The sequence below is a fragment of the Hyperolius riggenbachi genome, chromosome 7 (genome assembly GCF_040937935.1).
Source record: "Hyperolius riggenbachi isolate aHypRig1 chromosome 7, aHypRig1.pri, whole genome shotgun sequence".
In the NCBI taxonomy this organism is placed as follows: domain Eukaryota; kingdom Metazoa; phylum Chordata; class Amphibia; order Anura; family Hyperoliidae; genus Hyperolius; species Hyperolius riggenbachi.
This window is the reverse complement of record NC_090652.1, coordinates 189,006,012-189,024,527: the sequence shown is the minus strand read 5'-3', so window position 1 is coordinate 189,024,527 and position 18,516 is coordinate 189,006,012. Positions and strand designations below refer to the sequence as shown.

Sequence of the window (18,516 nt, the reverse complement as noted above, 5' to 3'; positions counted from 1 at the left end):
AGATTCGAGAAGGAACCCTCCGCACTTGGAACACAAGCAACCCCACCAGAGGGACCACCAGCCTCAGCTCCGGTACCAGTCCTGGAAGCTGACGTCCTGAAACACCTCCGGCGGCTCAACCCCAGGAAGGCCTCGGGCCCGGACGGCGTATCATCAATGTGCCTGAGAACCTGCGCAACCGAGCTCGGTCCTGTCCTCACCTCTCTTTTCAGCAAATCACTAACGAAGGGTAAAGTACCTGCCTGTTTTAAAAAATCCACGATCATCCCGGTCCCCAAGAAGCCGGGGATCTCTGATCTCAACAACTACAGGCCCGTAGCCCTCACTCCCACCATCATGAAGATCCTGGAAAGACTGGTCCTCTCTCACCTTAAGCGATTCACTGACCCCCTCCTGGATCCACTTCAATTTGCATACAGGGCAAACAGGTCCATCGAGGACGCCATTAACATTGTTCTGTCACACATCACAGAACACCTGGATGGTCCCGACACCTATGCCAGGATCCTCCTCCTTGATTTCAGCTCGGCCTTCAATACAATCTGCCCAAACATCCTATACGACAATCTGGTACAACTTGGCCTCGACCTCACTCTGTGCTCCTGGATCAAGGACTTCCTCACAAACAGGACGCAACTAGTGAAGCTTGGCAGCTGCTCCTCACAGGAAAGAATCACAAACACAGGTGCCCCCCAAGGGTGTGTACTGTCCCCAATCCTTTTTTCCCTTTACACAAACAGGTGCACATCAACTGACAACTCTGTCAAGGTCATAAAATTCGCAGATGACACCACCATCCTTGGCCTCATCGGCAGGGACGGTGAACTCGCATACCGGAACGAGATTGAACGCATCTGCAGGTGTTGCAAGGACAACCAGCTGGTACTCAACACAGCAAAGACAGTTGAACTGATAGTGGATTTCAGAAGGCGTCCTCCCACACTCGACCCAGTCTCCATTGAAGGCACCAACGTCTCCAGGGAGTCGAGTGTCCGGTTTCTAGGCGCCACCATCACCAAGGACTTAAAGTGGGCTGAGAACACCTCCAAGGTCCAGAAGAAGGCCCAGCAGAGGCTGTTCTTCCTGAGGCAGCTGAGGAAATTTGGGATGCCGCGGGAACTGATGACAACATTCTACACTGCCACCATTGAGTCAATTCTCTGCTCCTCCATAGTCGTCTGGTACACAGGCGCTACTGCGAGCGACAGACTCAAGCTTCAGAGAGTTATCGATACCGCGGAGAGAATCATTGGGTCACCCCTTCCACCTCTTGACCTCTTACACACCTCCAGACTGTGGTCAAGAGCAAATAAAATATGAAATGACCCCTCTCACCCCGGCAGTCGCTACTTTGTCCGCCTGCCTTTGGGTCGCCGCTACAGATCCATCCCCACCAAGACCACCAGACATCTAAATACTTTCTTTCCCCAAGCCATCCACTTGCTGAACTCGAGCCACCACCGTCGTAAAGCACGGTAGACTTGCACTGCTGCCCATATCATATCATGTTGTAACCTTGTAGTAAATGCTTGTTAGGATGTAATTCCTCTGCCGCCTAAAACTAGATTGTATCTATCGCATTGTCTTTTGATCTGTCTGTACTTTCTTCTGATCTGTGTGTATAACAAATTTCCAGGCCGTGTGTTCCACAAAAAATTCCGGGTGCGATGTTTGTCGCACTCGGCGAATAAACTGATTCTGATTCTGATTCTGATTCTAAAGCTTACTTGTGTCTTACAACACATTGGCTTAAGACTTTACCAAATCCAATGCTCCAATATGGGGAAGCTTCTCTGTTTGCTGTTTTTTTTTGTTTTTTTTAAGTGTGGTGTCACAGTTCACTCATCTCTTCAACTACAAGAAAGGCCCAGGAGTAGTCTTAGCTACCGTAATATCTATGTTACGGCAGGGCCCTTATTACACTTTCTCTTACAGGGCTATGGAAACAGTTTTGCCCATGCGACAAATCGAGGTGCAAAAATGAAATCATGCCTAGCAGAGGATGGTTTCAATCCATCAACCTCTGGGTTATGGGCCCAGCACACTTCCATTGCATCACTCTGCTTACATTTGTATGCAATCTTCAAGTTTAAGAAGGGTAAATTAGTTGAAATAGTTACACTACAATCTATGTTACAGCAAGGCCCTAATGACACTTTCTCTTACGGGGCTATGGCCACCGATTGGCCCATGTGGTAAAGCAAGGTGTAAAAACCAAAGTGCACCTAGCAGAGGATGGTTTCGATCCATCAACCTCTGGGTTATGGGCTCAGCACGCTTCCGCTGCACCACTCTGCTGCTGTACAGCAGACGCTTCGTTGTAGGAAAAAGCCATAAGGAAAAATGGGCACTCCTTTGCCTACTTCTTTCTGGCCTTTGTCATCAAGAAAGGATCATAGAAATATATGTAGAAATTTGATATATACAGGTTTTGTTTAAAGTGGCGTTAAACTTCTTGGAGCAGACTTTTTTCCTCCCTCCACAAGACACACATGCATCCACATAAAATCGTTTAGCAACAACTGTGTGCACAGTCTCTGTGGTGCATTCAGTTAGCGTGTTCGGCTGTTAACCGAAAGGTTGGTGGTTCAAGCCCAGAAAGAGAGAGAGATGATTCTACGCGGCTATCTGGGGTTCTCTTTGGACAACTGTTGAACACAAAAGGCAAGGTCGTCCCTGGGTGGGCTTGAACCACCAACCTTTCAGTTAACAGCTGATTGTGCCACAGAAACTGTGCACACAGTTGCTGTTGAATGATTTTATGGGGATGTATGTGTGTCTTTTAGAGGAAGGAAGTAAGTCTGTTCCAAGAAGTTTCAGCATGTAGCGTTGGTGGTATAATGGTGAGCATAGCTGCCTTCCAAGCAGTTGACCTGGGTTCAATTCCTGGCCAATGTATGTGAGCTGGCTTTTGACATCCTACAAATCCCTGGGAGGAGGGAGGCCACCACTAGGTCCTATGGCTTAAGTGACACCTCCTGCTGGAAAAAAAAATGACCGGGGGAACAGCCAGTAGGTTCCATGGGCTACCATTGAGCATAAACAAGGTTTCATTTGCGATTACTTTAATTTTTCCCCCCGAATGCGAAATTCTGTGGAAATGTCATAGCGACAGAATTTAGTGCTGGCGGAATCCGCCAATTCTGGCGGAATGGAATTAGCTCTTTCCGATCATCCCTATTTTCCACATAGAAACGATAATATCTTTGATAACGTAAAATCTGTACATACAAAACAAAATAATATGACAAAAACTATAACGTTGCAAGCTTCTAAAACGATAACATACTTCAAAAACTTTAATGTTCTAATGTTGTCAACAATATTTATCGCGGCACCCTTTTTTCTGCTTTTTTTCGCCGTATTAACAATAATTGCATTAAAGTCTATTCCGATGCCCTTTTCGTCCACCCTCAGCCTTTTTTCCTGCTACCGCGAGAGTAGGGTTAGATAAAGCTGTATTGTTGGATTACATAATGATTTTTAATGTTAACATCTTTTCGTTTTCATCTCCCGTCCGTTTTAAAACAGTATTTATCGTTAACCAATTTCGCTAATGATGTTTATCATTATTGAGATTTCGTTATCCACCGGCACCAATTTATTATCCAGCTGGGCCCTTTTTTTTCCTGGTGCCCTTTTTTCATGCACCCCAGAGTACAATGAGGGTGGAGTTTAAAGCCCCAGGGCACTGGACCTGACCTCCCTCTGATGGCAGCTCCGTTTGGCTCTTTCAATGAATGCTTTTCATCTGTGAGAGAAATTAAGCTTATGGTCGTGGCCTTTCTTAGAATATATGTTTAAACAGATTTTAGTCAGGCTAGTCCTGTTTAATGGAACAGGTTTGAGTATAGTTGCGTTCTTCTATGCACTATGCACTTCAGTATTACACAATGTAGTAAAAAAAAAAAAATATATATATATGTCACCTCTTCAACAATAAAATATCTACTTACAGGATGACCAGCTGGGCCAGATGGTCCAGGTGGGCCGGGTGGCCCTGGAGGTCCCTATAGAGGAAATAAATATGGATATATTGTTAAAAAAAGGTTGAAACCATCAGATTTATGATATTACACATCCATTTTTACAGGCTGTACTGGTTGACTGAATGATATATTGCTTAGTAAAACTATTTATACATCATTTTACTAAGATCTTTCAAAACTTATGTCATGTATTTTAAGTGCTAGAAGTAAAAACAAAACACAGCTATTTAGTATCTGGGCCATTATGACCCTTCTCAAGCAAACAACAGAACCTGATTGGGTATAATTACACACAAAATTATCCTATATAGACAGGACTAAAATATAACTTTTAATGGAAAATGTTAAAACGTAACAAATGGCTGCTTGTATAGGCAACCAAAGAATTAGCATGCAGAGGTTTTGGTACTTTGGTAAGTATAATTAATATAGGACTAAACCTACATCTCCACAGGACACTGCGCTGATGGCTGCTGAAAAAACAACCCAAAAAGAACTGAAAAACGACAAACAACAAAGTCAGTGGTTCTCTGATAAGTTAAGTCTTAGTAGGAAGAGATCTACAAACACACTGGTGTTGTATGGTTATACATACATATACACTACCCCCACCTACAACCCGACATGTTTCACTACCAAAAGGTAGCTTTTTCAAGGGACAAAGTGCTACGTGCAAGAGTGCAATACATTGTGCTAAGGTGCATATATACAGTAACAAGATAAATTAAAATCAGTTCATAATAAAGCGTAATGGCTATATAGTAGCAGCCAAACGAACATGTCCTCCAAATAGCCCTTATATACTGTAAATGAGGGCTCAAAAGAGGAGGCAGGACTCTTCACAGGCACACCCCCATCAAATGGATAGGTGATTGGTCCAAAGACCTGACAGTTAAATCACTGTCCTATCAGCCAAAGCCCCCATATTGCCCCATTATCCCCCAAATAGGATATACACACACTTCCCTGACATGATAAATATATACTCATAGAGTAAATCACCCCCTAAGATACCTACAGTTGGATGGAAGAGCTAGTTATAAGGCAAACCCATCATTCTGTTCGGGTCATGAATAGAGCTTCCCATTGGTTGCAGGTACTCACATGGCCATTATGCTTGGCAGCCAGTGGAAGTGCAGCTAAGGTTTAGCCTTACATTTCTCTCTCCATTCACAGACAGCGTTACAGTCAGCTATGAAACCACTAATAGCGCAACTGCGTAAGTGGGCAGGGAGAGATCAGTCCGCGTGTAGCACGCGTAGCAGTGGGCGGATCACGTCCATCGCCCATAGCATAGTATGCGTCTGAGGGAAGAAATGCGCTGGCAGGCGGGGACGAGGCGGCCACATGTGAAGAGAGTTGTTGTGGGTGGATTCCGCCCATCACCACGGCAACCACTATACAGCTCAAGCCTTCGCACGTGTATTGCCACACGTATATACGTACTTAGCGTGGCAATGCTGTGTATTGTTACTTAGGCAACCAATAGGTCTATATTGCCAGTGTGAAATGCATTAATACATCTTCACAATCACTCTACATGCCCAAGCAACCAGTGCAGATCTACACTGTTAGCATGAAGCAGTTATAGATAAAACAAGCATTTAGCCTATTCATACTATTTCTAGAAATATTTCTAATAGGCGGGGGCAATTTTAAAGAGAGGGTCAGTGTGTGCAATACAAGGGGATGGGGGAATGGGGGGGTTAGCCAGACATAAATTGTCCTGGGGTGAATGAGAGGTGTACGCGACGGCTGATAAAAATAAAGTGCTAAAAGAAAACCAAAATACAAGGTCAGCATCCAATCTCTAAATTTACAAGCACGGAAAATATACAGGGATGTTGTAACGATTGGTGTCAGCAACACAGATTTTCTGATTATTGGTGATCTGCAGTATCACCAATAATACAGATGCTATACCTGATTATATGGTGATCTGCAGAATCACCAATAATACTAGTATAGCCAGACACAGGACAACCAATGTGAGATAGTGTTTGGTGCAACAGTAACAAGGAGGAGGAAGTTCACCCGAGGAGCGGGTGACACAGACAGCACTGCAGCCGATGATCACTTGAGGAGCAGGTGAGTCAGACCGTACTGCAGCCGATGATCACCTGAGGAGCAGGTGAGTCAGACCGTACTGCAGCCGATGATCACCTGAGGAGCAGGTGAGTCAGACCGCACTGCAGCCGATGATCACCTGAGGTGCAGGTGAGTCAGACTGTACTGCAGCTGGAGTGCACCTGTGGTGCAGGCAGCACAGACTGCTAAGCGAGGGGAAAAGCACCTGAGGAGCAGGCGATTAAGATAGTACTGCAGCCAGTGATCTCCTGAGGAGCAGGAGCCACCGGCTGGATCACCAAGGATGGTCGCCTGGAGGGCGGGTGATTCAGACTATACTGTTGTTAAAGGACCCCTGAGGGGTCGGTGCAATAGACAAGGCTGCAAGGCGAGTATCACCTATGGAGCAGGCGATAAAGACTATACTGCAGCTAATGGACACCTGAGGTTCAGGTGTAGGTACTTTAATTCCCTCACCAGTGGCTAGGCCCGCTGGTGAGGATAGCGAGGTCAGACAGGCAGAGTAGGCAACCTACGGACAGATACAGTACAGAAACAGAAGGCTGATTCAACATCAAGTACAGGCAGGGTCGGCAATGTGAATCAGATGGGCAGAGGCACAGAATCAACAAACAGGAGAATAGTCAGAGGAAGCAGAAGGTCATAACAAATAAACAATGCAATTAGTACTTTAACCACTTGAGAACCGTAGGCTTTACCCCACTTAAGGACCAGACCCTTTTTTTCCATTCAGACCACTGCAGCTTTCACGGTTTATTGCTCGCTCATACAACCTACCACCTAAATGAATTTTGGCTCCTTTTCTTGTCACTAATAAAGCTTTCTTTTGGTGCTATTTGATTGCTGCTGCGAGTTTTAGTTTTTATTATATTCATCAAAAAAGACATGAATTTTGTCAAAAAAAATGATTTTTTTTAACTTTCTGTGCTGACATTTTTCAAATAAAGTAAAATTTCTGTATACATGCAGCACGAAAAATGTGGACAAACATGTTTTTGATAAAAAAAAAAAAAACATTCAGCCTATATTTATTGGTTTGGGTAAAAGTTATAGTGTTTACAAACTATGGTGCAAAAAGTGAATTTTCCCATTTTGAAGCATCTCTGACTTTTCTGAGCACCTGTCAGGTTTCATGAGGTGCTAAAATTCCAGTATAGTATAAATACACCCCAAATGACCCCATTTTGGAAAGAAGACATCCCAAAGTATTCACTGAGAGGCATAGTGAGAACATAGAAGTTATTATTTTTTGTCACAAGTTAGCGGAAAATGACACTTTGAGACAAAAAAAAAAAAAAGTTTCCATTTCTTGTAACTTGCGACAAAAAAAAAATGAAATCTGCCACGGACTTACCATGCCCCTCTCTGAATACCTTGAAGTGTCTACTTTCCAAAATGGTATTATGGTAGAGAACAGAGGCGCCAAAAGGATAAAAACAATATTTAAAAGTTTTAAAATTATTGCTTAGGAGGCAGTGGTGGACTCACCTCCCACAAGCAGACACAACAACTGTGTATTCACAAAAGGGACATTTATTGGTATACTCCAAATAAGGTTGCAACGCGTTTCGCAGGTCAAACCCGCTTCATCAGGCAATTACAGGAAGGAGCACACAACTGGGGGTAAGAGGCAACACATTTGTACAAATCCTGAACAGACTGCATATCAATAAACATAAATATTTGTATGATGGAATTCACTGGTGTGATTTAAATTAACAGGAAGAGGTGGCTAATTATTGTATTTTGGAGGTGGAGGGGGGGCGGGGAGAGGGGGGGGGGAAAGAGGACGGAGGGCCGGGGGGGGGGGGGGAATGGGGAAAGAATTGGAGATGGGAAATGGGAGGGGGGGGAAGAGGGGGGAAGGGGGAAGGGGAAGAAGGGTGGGGGGGTTTGTTTTAGGGGGAAGAAAGATAGTGGTAATTTTAAGTATTACATCATAGCATTAATATTCATAAACATAATCATAAACATAATCAAACGTTAATCTCAAGCATGTGGCGAGATACTTTCATAACATACAGTAAACAGTATCATAATTCATATATATATATATTTTTTACCCATACATATGTGTATTGGGAGCAGTTAGCCTATATGAAATAGTGCAAAGGAGTTCAGGGCTGGCAATAGTACATTGGGTATTTAAGAAAGACATGCAGAGTAATTTATAGAAGACACATAATGAACAAGCATCAAACAAGATTCACTTACCAGCAGTATGTCCAGATAGCACCTGGCGCCTCAGTGGCCAAGTAGTACTGAACTGCTGTTTATATAGTGTTGAACTCCTCCCCTTAGCTAATTGGAATGTGGGGCGGGCACTTAGTTACGTCATTACGCATGTGTACATGCGTATTTTGATGCGTAATGGCAGTGGCTGGATAGTGTACTGGCTAAGGGTGCTGCCTTTGACATGGGAGACCAGGGTTCAAATCCCGGCCAAGTCAAGTACCCATCCAATAAGGAATTCAAGGCAAGACTCCCCAACAATGCAGGGTGGCCTCTCGAGCGCGTCCCTGTGGCTGCAGCTCTTGAGTGCTTTGAGTCTGACGGGAAAAAAGCGCTATGCAAATGTTTGGATTATGGATTATTATTAATGGCGGTCAAGGATTACGTATGCGTACATGCGTATTTTGACGCGTAATGGCGTATAGGGATTGCATATTGTCAATGCGCGATGAAAAAGGGGCGCATGCGTACTAGCATGATGCCATGCGTACGGTGGCATGGAATGGGAATGTGGCGTATATTTGAACGTGTTGGAATGCGGAACCATTGCTCAAAATAAGAGAACCACTATTTAATATTAATACATTTCAGGTTACTTGATCTGACAGTATATACCATTGTGGCTGTACAATTATATGCAATTATTGTCATACGATTTGCTCTGCATTGCAACAGTACTCTCTATCAATGTAAACGCATATACATGTAAAAATGAGTAAAATTGATAATACAAATAAAAAAATATAAAAGGTTCCGACTAGCCAACTAAGACATAGAGTATGGATAAAAACATGATCACGTTGGAATACTAAGCATAACGTTCTTAACATAAATACGCTCAAAAACAATTATAAAAATGAGCTAAAAACCCAAGAGGAATATAATAGTAAATGAAATAAATTTAAAAAAAGATAATAAAAACTCGAACTTATAACACAGACCGATAAAAGAGGCGACTAAGTTAAAATAATATTGGAATGTTATGATCAGTGAATTTTTTCTAGTTGTTCGTTGAGTCCCTCCGGAATGAGAGTCCTCAGTATTTGTATCCAGAACATTTCTCTCGCTTTCAGTATTTCAAAAGCATTGTGCTGTTGTGGGTTAATGGATTCTATAAGTGTTATACGGAATAAAGTGGGGTCATTGTGATGGTGAGTGCCGAAGTGTCTCGAGACGCTGTGAAGGGGAAAGTTTTTCAGTATGTTTCTTTTGTGTTGTCCAATTCGGCTGCGTGCCGGTTGTGTGGTACGGCCCACGTACTGGAGGTGACACGGGCAGGAGATCACATATATGATATATCTTGAAGTACAGGTAATCGGGTGTTTAATTGGATAGTTTGTTTTGGTGGCATTGGAGCAGAATGAGGTGGTGATATTGATAAATGGGCAAGCTTTGCATCTAGTATTATTGCATGGAAAACAGCCCGGGGAGTGAAATTAAATGTCCCTTTTGTGAATACACAGTTGTTGTGTCTGCTTGTGGGAGGTGAGTCCACCACTGCCTCCTAAGCAATAATTTTAAAACTTTTAAATATTGTTTTTATCCTTTTGGCGCCTCTGTTCTCTACCATAATACTGATTGTATCCACCTTTGGTGGAGGGGGATACCCCTTCTTGTTTTTCAAGCCTACAGAGAGCGACTTCTTATTCCTGAGTGAGGACAGGCTAATCTCCTCACCTGCCTACACAGTGGTTGCCTGGAGGTAACCCTGGTTTGTGAGTATACAATTCATACTCTTTCTAATTATCCAATTACCTTGACATACTACACCATATCGGGCTCTCGGTTCTCTCTTCTTCAACTTTCCAAAATGGGGTCATTTGTGGGGTGTGTTTCCTGTCCTCGCATTTTGGGGGGTGCTAATTTGTAAGCACCCCTGTAAAGCCTAAAGGTGCTCATTGGACTTTGGGCCCCTTAGCGCAGTTAGGCTGCAAAAAAGTGCCACACATGTGGTATTGCCGTACTCAGGAGAAGTAGTATAATGTGTTTTGGGGTGTATTTTTACACATACCCATGCTGGGTGGGAGAAATATCTCTGTAAATGACAATTGTTTGATTTTTTTTACACACAATTGTCCATTTACAGAGATATTTCTCCCACTCAGCATGGGTATGTGTAAAAATACACCCCAAAACACATTATACTACTTCTCCTGAGTACGGCAATACCACATGTGTGGCATTTTTTTGCACCCTAACTGCGCTAAGGGGCCCAAAGTCCAATGAGTACCTTTAGGATTTCACAGGTCATTTTTGTTTCAAGACTACTCCTCACGGTTTAGGGCCCCTAAAATGCCAGGGCAGTATATGAACCCCACTAATGACCCCATTTTAGAAAGAAGACACCCCAAGGTATTCCGTTAGGAGTATGGTGAGTTCATAGAAGATTTTATTTTTCGTCATAAGTTAGCAGAAATTGATTTTAATCGGTTTTTTTTTTCACAAAGTGTCATTTTCCGCTAATTTGTGACAAAAAATAAAATCTTCTATGAACTCACCATACTCCTAACGGAATACCTTTGGGTGTCTTCTTTCTAGAATGGGGTCATTTTTGGGGTTCCTATACTGCCCTAGCATTTTAGGGGCCCTAAACCGTGAGAACCGGTCATAAGCAGGGTGGCCTTTTAGATGACAGGTTGTATTGGGCCTGATCTGATGGATAGGAGTGCTAGGGGGGTGACAGGAGGTGATTGATGGGTGTCTCAGGGGGTGGTTAGAGGGGAAAATAGATGCAATCAATGCACTGGGGAGGCAAATTGATAAGGGGGGGGTCTGAGGGCAATCTGAGCGTGTAGGCGGGTGATTGGGTGCCCGCAAGGAGCAGATTAGGGTCTGATCTGATGGGTAACAGTGACAGGTGGTGATAGGGGGTGATTGATGGGTGATTGATGGGTAATTAGTGGGTGTTTAGGATAGAGAACAGATGTAAACAATGGGAGGTGATCTGACGTCGGATCTGCGGGCGATCTATTGGTGTGGGTGGGTGATCAGATTGCCCACAAGGGGCAGGTTAGGGGCTGATTGATGGGTGGCAGTGACAGGGGGTGATTGATGGGTGATTGACAGGTGATTGACAGGTGATCAGTGGGTTATTACAGGGAAGAACAGATGTAAATAATGCACTGGCGAATTGATAAGGGGGGGTCTGAGGGCAATCTGAGCGTGTAGGCGGGCGATTGGGTGCCCGCAAGGGGCAGATTAGGGTCTGATCTGATGGGTAACAGTGACAGGTGGGGATAGGGGGTGATTGATGGGTAATTAGTGGGTGTTTAGGGTAGAGAACAGATGTAAACAATGCACTTGGGAGGTGATCTGACGTCGGATCTGCGGGCGATCTATTGGTGTGGGTGGGTGATCAGATTGCCCGCAAGGGGCAGGTTAGAGGCTGATTGATGGGTGGCAGTGACAGGGGGTGATTGATGGGTGATTGACAGGCGATTGACAGGTGATCAGTGGGTTATTACAGGGGGGATAGAGGCATACAGTACACAGTGGGGGGGGGGGGGGGGGGTGGGCTGGGGAGAATCTGAGGGGTGGGGGGGTGATCAGGAGGGAGCAGGGGGCAGTTTAGGGAATAAAAAAAATAGTGTCGATAGATAGTGACAGGGAGTGATTGATGGGTGATTGGGTGATTAGGGGGGTGATTGGGTGCAAACAGGGGTCTGGGGGGTGGGCAGGGGGGGATCTGAGGGGTGCTGTGGGCCCTGGTGGTCCCTCGGACACTGGGACCACCAGGGCAGGAGGCAGCCTGTATAATAGGCTTTGTATACATTACAAAGCCTATTATACGCGTTGATGCGGAATTCAGTATTCCTCCGCCCGCCGGCGCTGCTAAGTGGCCGGCGAGCTGGAGGCTAAATCCCCGGCCATCGATTCCCAGCGGAGGATCGCGTCACGGATGACGCGATCGCTCTGCCCATGCCCATACAAGGACCGCTGCCTCTTGTACATGCGCGCGGTCCTTGCGGGATCCACTTTCCGGCCGCCCATGTGCAGTGGGCGGTCGTTAAGTGGTTAAGCTATCAACAGAATCTGGCTAAGTGTGGATCCCCAGCTCTGGCTGGTTCTAGCACACTTTGGGATCTGACTAGGGTCTGAGCACTAACACAATAGCATTCGCAACAGCAGACGCGGACCTACTGACAGACCTGTCCTATATATACCAAACGCGCTCCACAGCGCCGCCCCAGTCACTCAGCCAATCTGGAACCTTGCTGGAGTCAGCTGACCGCGTGATCAGCTGACTCCCCTTTTAGATGCATAAAGGTCCTGTCGCTCGGCTCGTGCGCGCGTAGCCCTTAGTCTGTGAGCGATAGAAGGACCAGGCAAAACCTCAGCATGTAACTGCGCAGCAGAGGCCGCCGGCAGATACGCGGAGATAGCCGCCATGCCGCTTGTCTCCGCAGCAGCATCTCCGCTATTCATTACAGTACCCCCCCCCCCCCCTGAGGAGTGGACCCCAGACACTTCCTACCCGGCTTCTCCGGGTGCAACTCATGAAATTCTTTCTTTAAATCCTCAGCATGCATGCGACAATCCGGCACCCAAGTTCTCTCCTCCAGAGTCCAGACCATACTCCTTCCAATGGACCAGGTACTGTACAGAATTCTGCATTAATCGAGAGTCCAGGATCTTCTCGATCTCATACTCAGGTTGATCGTCAACCATCACAGGGAAGGAGGGGGGGGGGAGGAATCCACGTGCACAGCAGGCTTCAACAGGGACACATGGAACGATCTCACGCCTCTCATGCTGGCTGGGAGATCCATCGCATAAGTGACATCATTAATCTTTTTGGCAACAGGGTATGGGCCTACAAATCTGGGTCCTAACTTAGGTGACGGTTGTTTCAACGGCAAATGCAGAGTAGATATCCACACCATGTCCCCTGGGGAAAACTTCCACTCCACAGACCACCTCTTATCCGCCTGTTTCTTCTGAGTCTGGAATGCCTTCTCCAAATTCCTCTTAACTGATATCCAAATTTCCTTTAACGCCTGTAATAGATAGCGGAGATACCGCCGCAGAGACAAGCGGCATGGCGGCTATCTCCGCGTATCAACCAGCGGCCCCTGCCGTGCGGTTACATGCTCAGGCTTTGCCTGGTCCTTCTATTGCTCACAGGCTAAGGGCTACGCGCGCGCGCCGAGCGACAGGACCTTTATGCATCTAGGAGGGGAGTAAGCTGATCACGCGGTCAGCTGACTCCAGCTAGCATCCGGATTGCCTGAGTGACTGGGGCGGCGCTGTGGAGCATGTTTGGGTATATATTGGACAGGCCTGTCAGTAGTTCCGCGTCTGCTGTTGCGAATGCTATAGTGTCAGCGCTCAGACCCTAGTCAGATCCCAAAGTGTGCTAGAACCAGCCGGAGCTGGGGATCCACACTTAGCCAGATTCTGTTGATAGTTTAAAGTACTAATTGCATTGTTTATCTGTTATGACCTTCTGCTTCCTCTGACTATCCTCCTGTTTGTCGATTCTGTACCTCTGCCCATCTGATTCACGTTGCCGACCCTGCCTGTTCCTGACGTTGAATCAGTCTTCCGCTTTTGTACTGTATCTGTCCGCTCGTTGCCTACTCTGCCTGTCTGACCTCGCTACCCGCACCAGCTGGCTTAGCCACTGGTGAGGGGATCTAGTATCCTACACCCACATCTCAGGGGTAAGATACTACAAGATAGTCTGTGATACCTGCTCCTAGGCTGCAGTACTGTCTGTGTCACTAGCTCCTAGGCTGCAGTACAGTCTGTGTCACTTGCTCCTAGGCTGCAGTACTATCTGTGTCACTCAAGGCTGCAGCACCATCTGTATCACCTATGCCTAGGCTGCAACACATTCCGTATCACCTGCTCCAAGGCTGCAGTACGATCTGTGTCACTTAGGCTGCAGCACCATCTGTATCACCTACGCCTAGGCTGCAACACATTCCGTATCACCTGCTCCACAGGGGATCACCAGTACAGTATTACTGTTGTTGCTCCTCCTTGTACGGTGCACCAAACACTACTAGCCTGCAGTACAGTCTGAATCACTTGCTTCACACAGTGGTGCTCATCTGAGCTAGGATATCCGAGGTACTCGGATATCCTAACTCTTTTTTCACTATTCGAGCTCGAATACCGAATTCGAATAGTATTAGCTATCCGGGCTGTGCTATCCGAGCGCACTCGGATAGCAAGCAGCTATCTGGAGATATCCTAGCTATCCGAGTTCGGATAGCGTCATGAGCAGACGTCACCTCGAGTCCTCACAAGCGAATCAGAGGGCTCCCAGCCCTCTGACTGCAGCCAATCACAGAGGGGGAGCCTGGCCAAGCCCCCCTCTATAAATAGCGGACGCCATCTTGCCTCACTCTTCCTGCTTGCGACTTACTGACTGATTGTACTGAGAGAACTGCTCCAGTGCTTTTTGTCTGTGTGCAAGTGCATTTATACTGTTCTAAACCTAGCGTTTTTACACTCCAACACTTGATATTCAACTGTATTGCTTTGTATTGTAGATAGATTGTATTTTAGGCAGTTTAGTTAGTGTGATTAGGGACTAGGGAGGGAGACTGTCACTGGTGCTGCTGCAGGCCTGCAGCCAGCAGCTAGGCCCTGTGCCTAGGCAAGGCAGCCTGCCCTGCTCTGTGCTCTAGTCTCTACCTTACCTGTGCTCTCACCTGTCCTACTCTACTCCTGTACTACTACTTCTGTGTTAGATAGAATATTGTACTATTTTGTAGTTAGCAAGGCCCAGCTTTACTGCTATACCTGTCCTGCTGTATCTGCTCTCAGTAATCTAGTCACACCTGTTCTACTATTTAGCTCGATTCTTCTATTGTTTAGTTAGAAGTAGTACTGTGTGTACTCACTCACTGTACTCTAGTCTGTGTTTAGGGACCGTCAGTCAGCGTCAGCTAGGGTCTTAGTGTGCGTGCGCACGCACCCTCCAGTTAGTGCTACACCCGTCCTCCTATTGTTTATATATCACTACTTCTATTGTGTATTAGCTGAATTGTACTGTAGTCTGACACCGTCAGTCAGCGTCAGCTAGGGTCTTAGTGTGCGCAGTGCACATCTGCACTGTCAGCAACCTCCAGTTAGTGCTACACCCGTCCTCCTATTGTTTATATATACTATTTCTATTGTGTATTAGCTGAATTGTACTGTAGTCTGACACCGTCAGTCAGCGTCAGCTAGGGTCTTTGTGTGCGCAGTGCGCACTCTCTCGTTAGCGCTACACCGATCTCTGCTGTAGAGTACACCTGTCCGTCACCTCACACACCCACCACCACCAGTCCCACCCCATTAAAGTACCCCACTTGTCCCACCCGCCTTTACATACATAAGTTTTTTTTTTCATTTGTATAATATTAAAAATATACAATGTCTGGCACTGGCAGCCGCGGTCTGGGCAGGGGCAGCAAGGGCATCGCCAAGAGAGGAGGTCGTGGGCGTGGCAGCCGCGCCACCACCACCATGCGCAGTTCTGCGTCTGCACCAGTGGCTATTCCGCCATTAGCCACTGGCCGTGGACGCCTTGGCCGCCCAACAGCTGGGAGTCACGCTGCAGAGACGCAGCAGCGTGTGGGCCAGATGTTCCTCCCACCCATGGGCGTCCGCACATATGGCAAAACTGGGCATCTGCCCGAGCCTGGCCGCCCGCTGCCCCCCCCCCGGCTGCGTGCCCGTGCAGCCAGCAGGAGGGGAACACGCAGAGAAGAGAGAGAGCTATGGGCACAGTGGGGAAGGGCGGACGTCTCCCCGCCCCCCTTCCCTCACCTTAGGGGGCTCTCTCTCCCTCGCTGTCCCCTCCGGAATGAAGTGTGCAGCGGCTGGCAGCGGGCGGAACTTACCTCCTCTCGCTCCTGCGCCGGAAGTTCTGGTGCCGCACTCTGGTCTGGATCAGGCCAGAGTAGCGTCTAATCCATCCGGCGCGTGCGACGAGAGGAGATAAGTTCCGCCCGCTGCCAGCCGCTGCACACTTCATTCCGGGCTCCGGAGGGGAGAGCGAGAGAGGGAGGGAGAGCCCCCTAAGGTGAGTGCCCATAGCTCTCCCTCTTCTCTCCGCTGCTCCCCTCCTCCTGCTGGGGCACACATGGCTGCTTTTTCTGGGGACATATCCCCCTGGATACATATACTGGGACATATACCCCTGCCTACATATACTGGGACATATACCGCTGCCTACATATACTGGGACATATACCCCTGCCTACATATACTGGGACATATACCCCTGCCTACATATACTGGGACATATTCCCCTGCCTACATATACTGGGACATATGCCCCTGCCTACATACACTGGGACATATACCCCTGCCTACATATACTGGGACATATACCCCTGCCTACATATACTGGGACATATACCCCTGCCTACATATACTGGGACATATACACCTGTCTATATATACTGGGACATATACCCCTTGCCTACATATACTGGGACATATACCCCTGCCTACATATACTGGGACATATACCCCTGCCTACATATACTGGGACATATACCCCTGCCTACATATACTGGGACATATACCCCTGCCTACATATACTGGGACATATACCCCTGCCTACATATACTGGGACATATACCCCTGCCTACATATACTGGGACATATACCCCTGCCTACATATACTGGGACATATACCCCTGCCTACATATACTGGGACATATCCCCCTGGCTACATATACTGGTACATATACCCCTGCCTACATATACTGGGACATATACCCCTGCCTACATATACTGGGACATATACCCCCTGCCTACATATACTGGGACATATACCCCTGCCTACATATACTGGGACATATACCCCTGCCTACATATACTGGGACATATACCCCTGGCTACATATACTGGGACATATACCCCCTGCCTACATATACTGGGACATATACCCCCTGCCTACATATACTGGGACATATACCCCTGCCTACATATACTGGGACATATCCCCCTGGCTACATATACTGGGACATATCCCCCTGGCTACATATACTGGGACATATCCCCCTGCCTACACATACTGGGACATATACCCCTGCCAACGATTTCATTTATTGAAGTGTTACAGCAAGTATACACAGCATATCACTCCCAGCACAACGTTTCGGGCAAGGTGCCCTTTCTCAAGTGCTCGAAGTTTCTCACAGGAATAACACATTTATACAATCATTCTACCTGACCACACCTTGTATAAGGGGGTGGAACCCATGTCTATTGCATTTTAACCCTATACCTACATTTCATGAACAGCTAATTCTATAGAAAACACCTGAGGCTGAAGTCCTCATTTAAGCCACCTGGCGACTGCGTCCCCAGCCTATCCATCCACCAGGCCTCCCTCCTTAAAAGTTCCTTAACATGATCTCTGCCTTCATGTCTAGGGACCACCTCCAGAACCTGCCAGCGTAATTGACTCACACTGTGGCTCTGCTCAAAAAAATGCCTAGCCAGCGGTGGATCCTTTCTAGGATCCTCTTGCTCACCACCTGTGACCTTTTTTGGTTTTTTGATATTACTTTTGTGCTCATTTAATCTGGTCTTGATGTCCCTTGTGGTCTGCCCCACGTAGGCCAAACCACAGGGACACTTGATGAAATAAATAACACCTTTTGTGTCACAGGTGGCATAATCCCTAAGCAATATACCCTCACCTGACCGAGGGTGATGGACCTTGGGCCCTTTAATTATGTTATTGCAGTGTTGGCAATGTAAGCAAGGGAAAGTACCCTTTTTAGGGGTACCCAGAAACATTTGTTTCGCCCCCCCCGGGTCTACCGATATCAGCCCGGACGAGATGATCCCTTAGGGACTTGCCCTTCCTATAGACAAATCTGGGGGTGGCCCTGCAGACCGACAGCAACTGGGGATCCGCAGTGACCATGGGCCAAAACCTGACTATCATGTCCCTTAAAATGGTGGATTCACGACAAAAAGTAGTGATAAAATTCAATTCTCCCCTCTCACCATCACTTATCTTTTCCTTGTAAGTTCTCAGTGTTTCTCTTCCCATCCTCCCAACCTCACTGGCTAATTCCTCACATTTCTTGCGATTATAACCCCTTTTTACAAAAGGAAGGGCAAGTCCCTAAGGGATCATCTCGTCCGGGCTGATATCGGTAGACCCGGGGGGGCGAAACAAATGTTTCTGGGTACCCCTAAAAAGGGTACTTTCCCTTGCTTACATTGCCAACACTGCAATAACATA

The 18,516-nt window shown here is 46.8% G+C and overlaps 1 protein-coding gene across 1 annotated transcript in view; it reads right to left on the bottom strand.

Annotated features, from left to right (window-relative positions):
- COL3A1 (collagen type III alpha 1 chain) overlaps window positions 1-18,516 on the bottom strand; it is a 2,242,195-nt gene that overhangs the window by 1,910,938 nt on the left and 312,741 nt on the right. Inside the window, exon 6 of the mRNA XM_068244947.1 lies at window positions 3,957-4,010. Within this exon, the coding sequence (XP_068101048.1) occupies window positions 3,957-4,010 (54 nt within the window). The remainder of the gene's footprint in view (window positions 1-3,956; window positions 4,011-18,516) is intronic.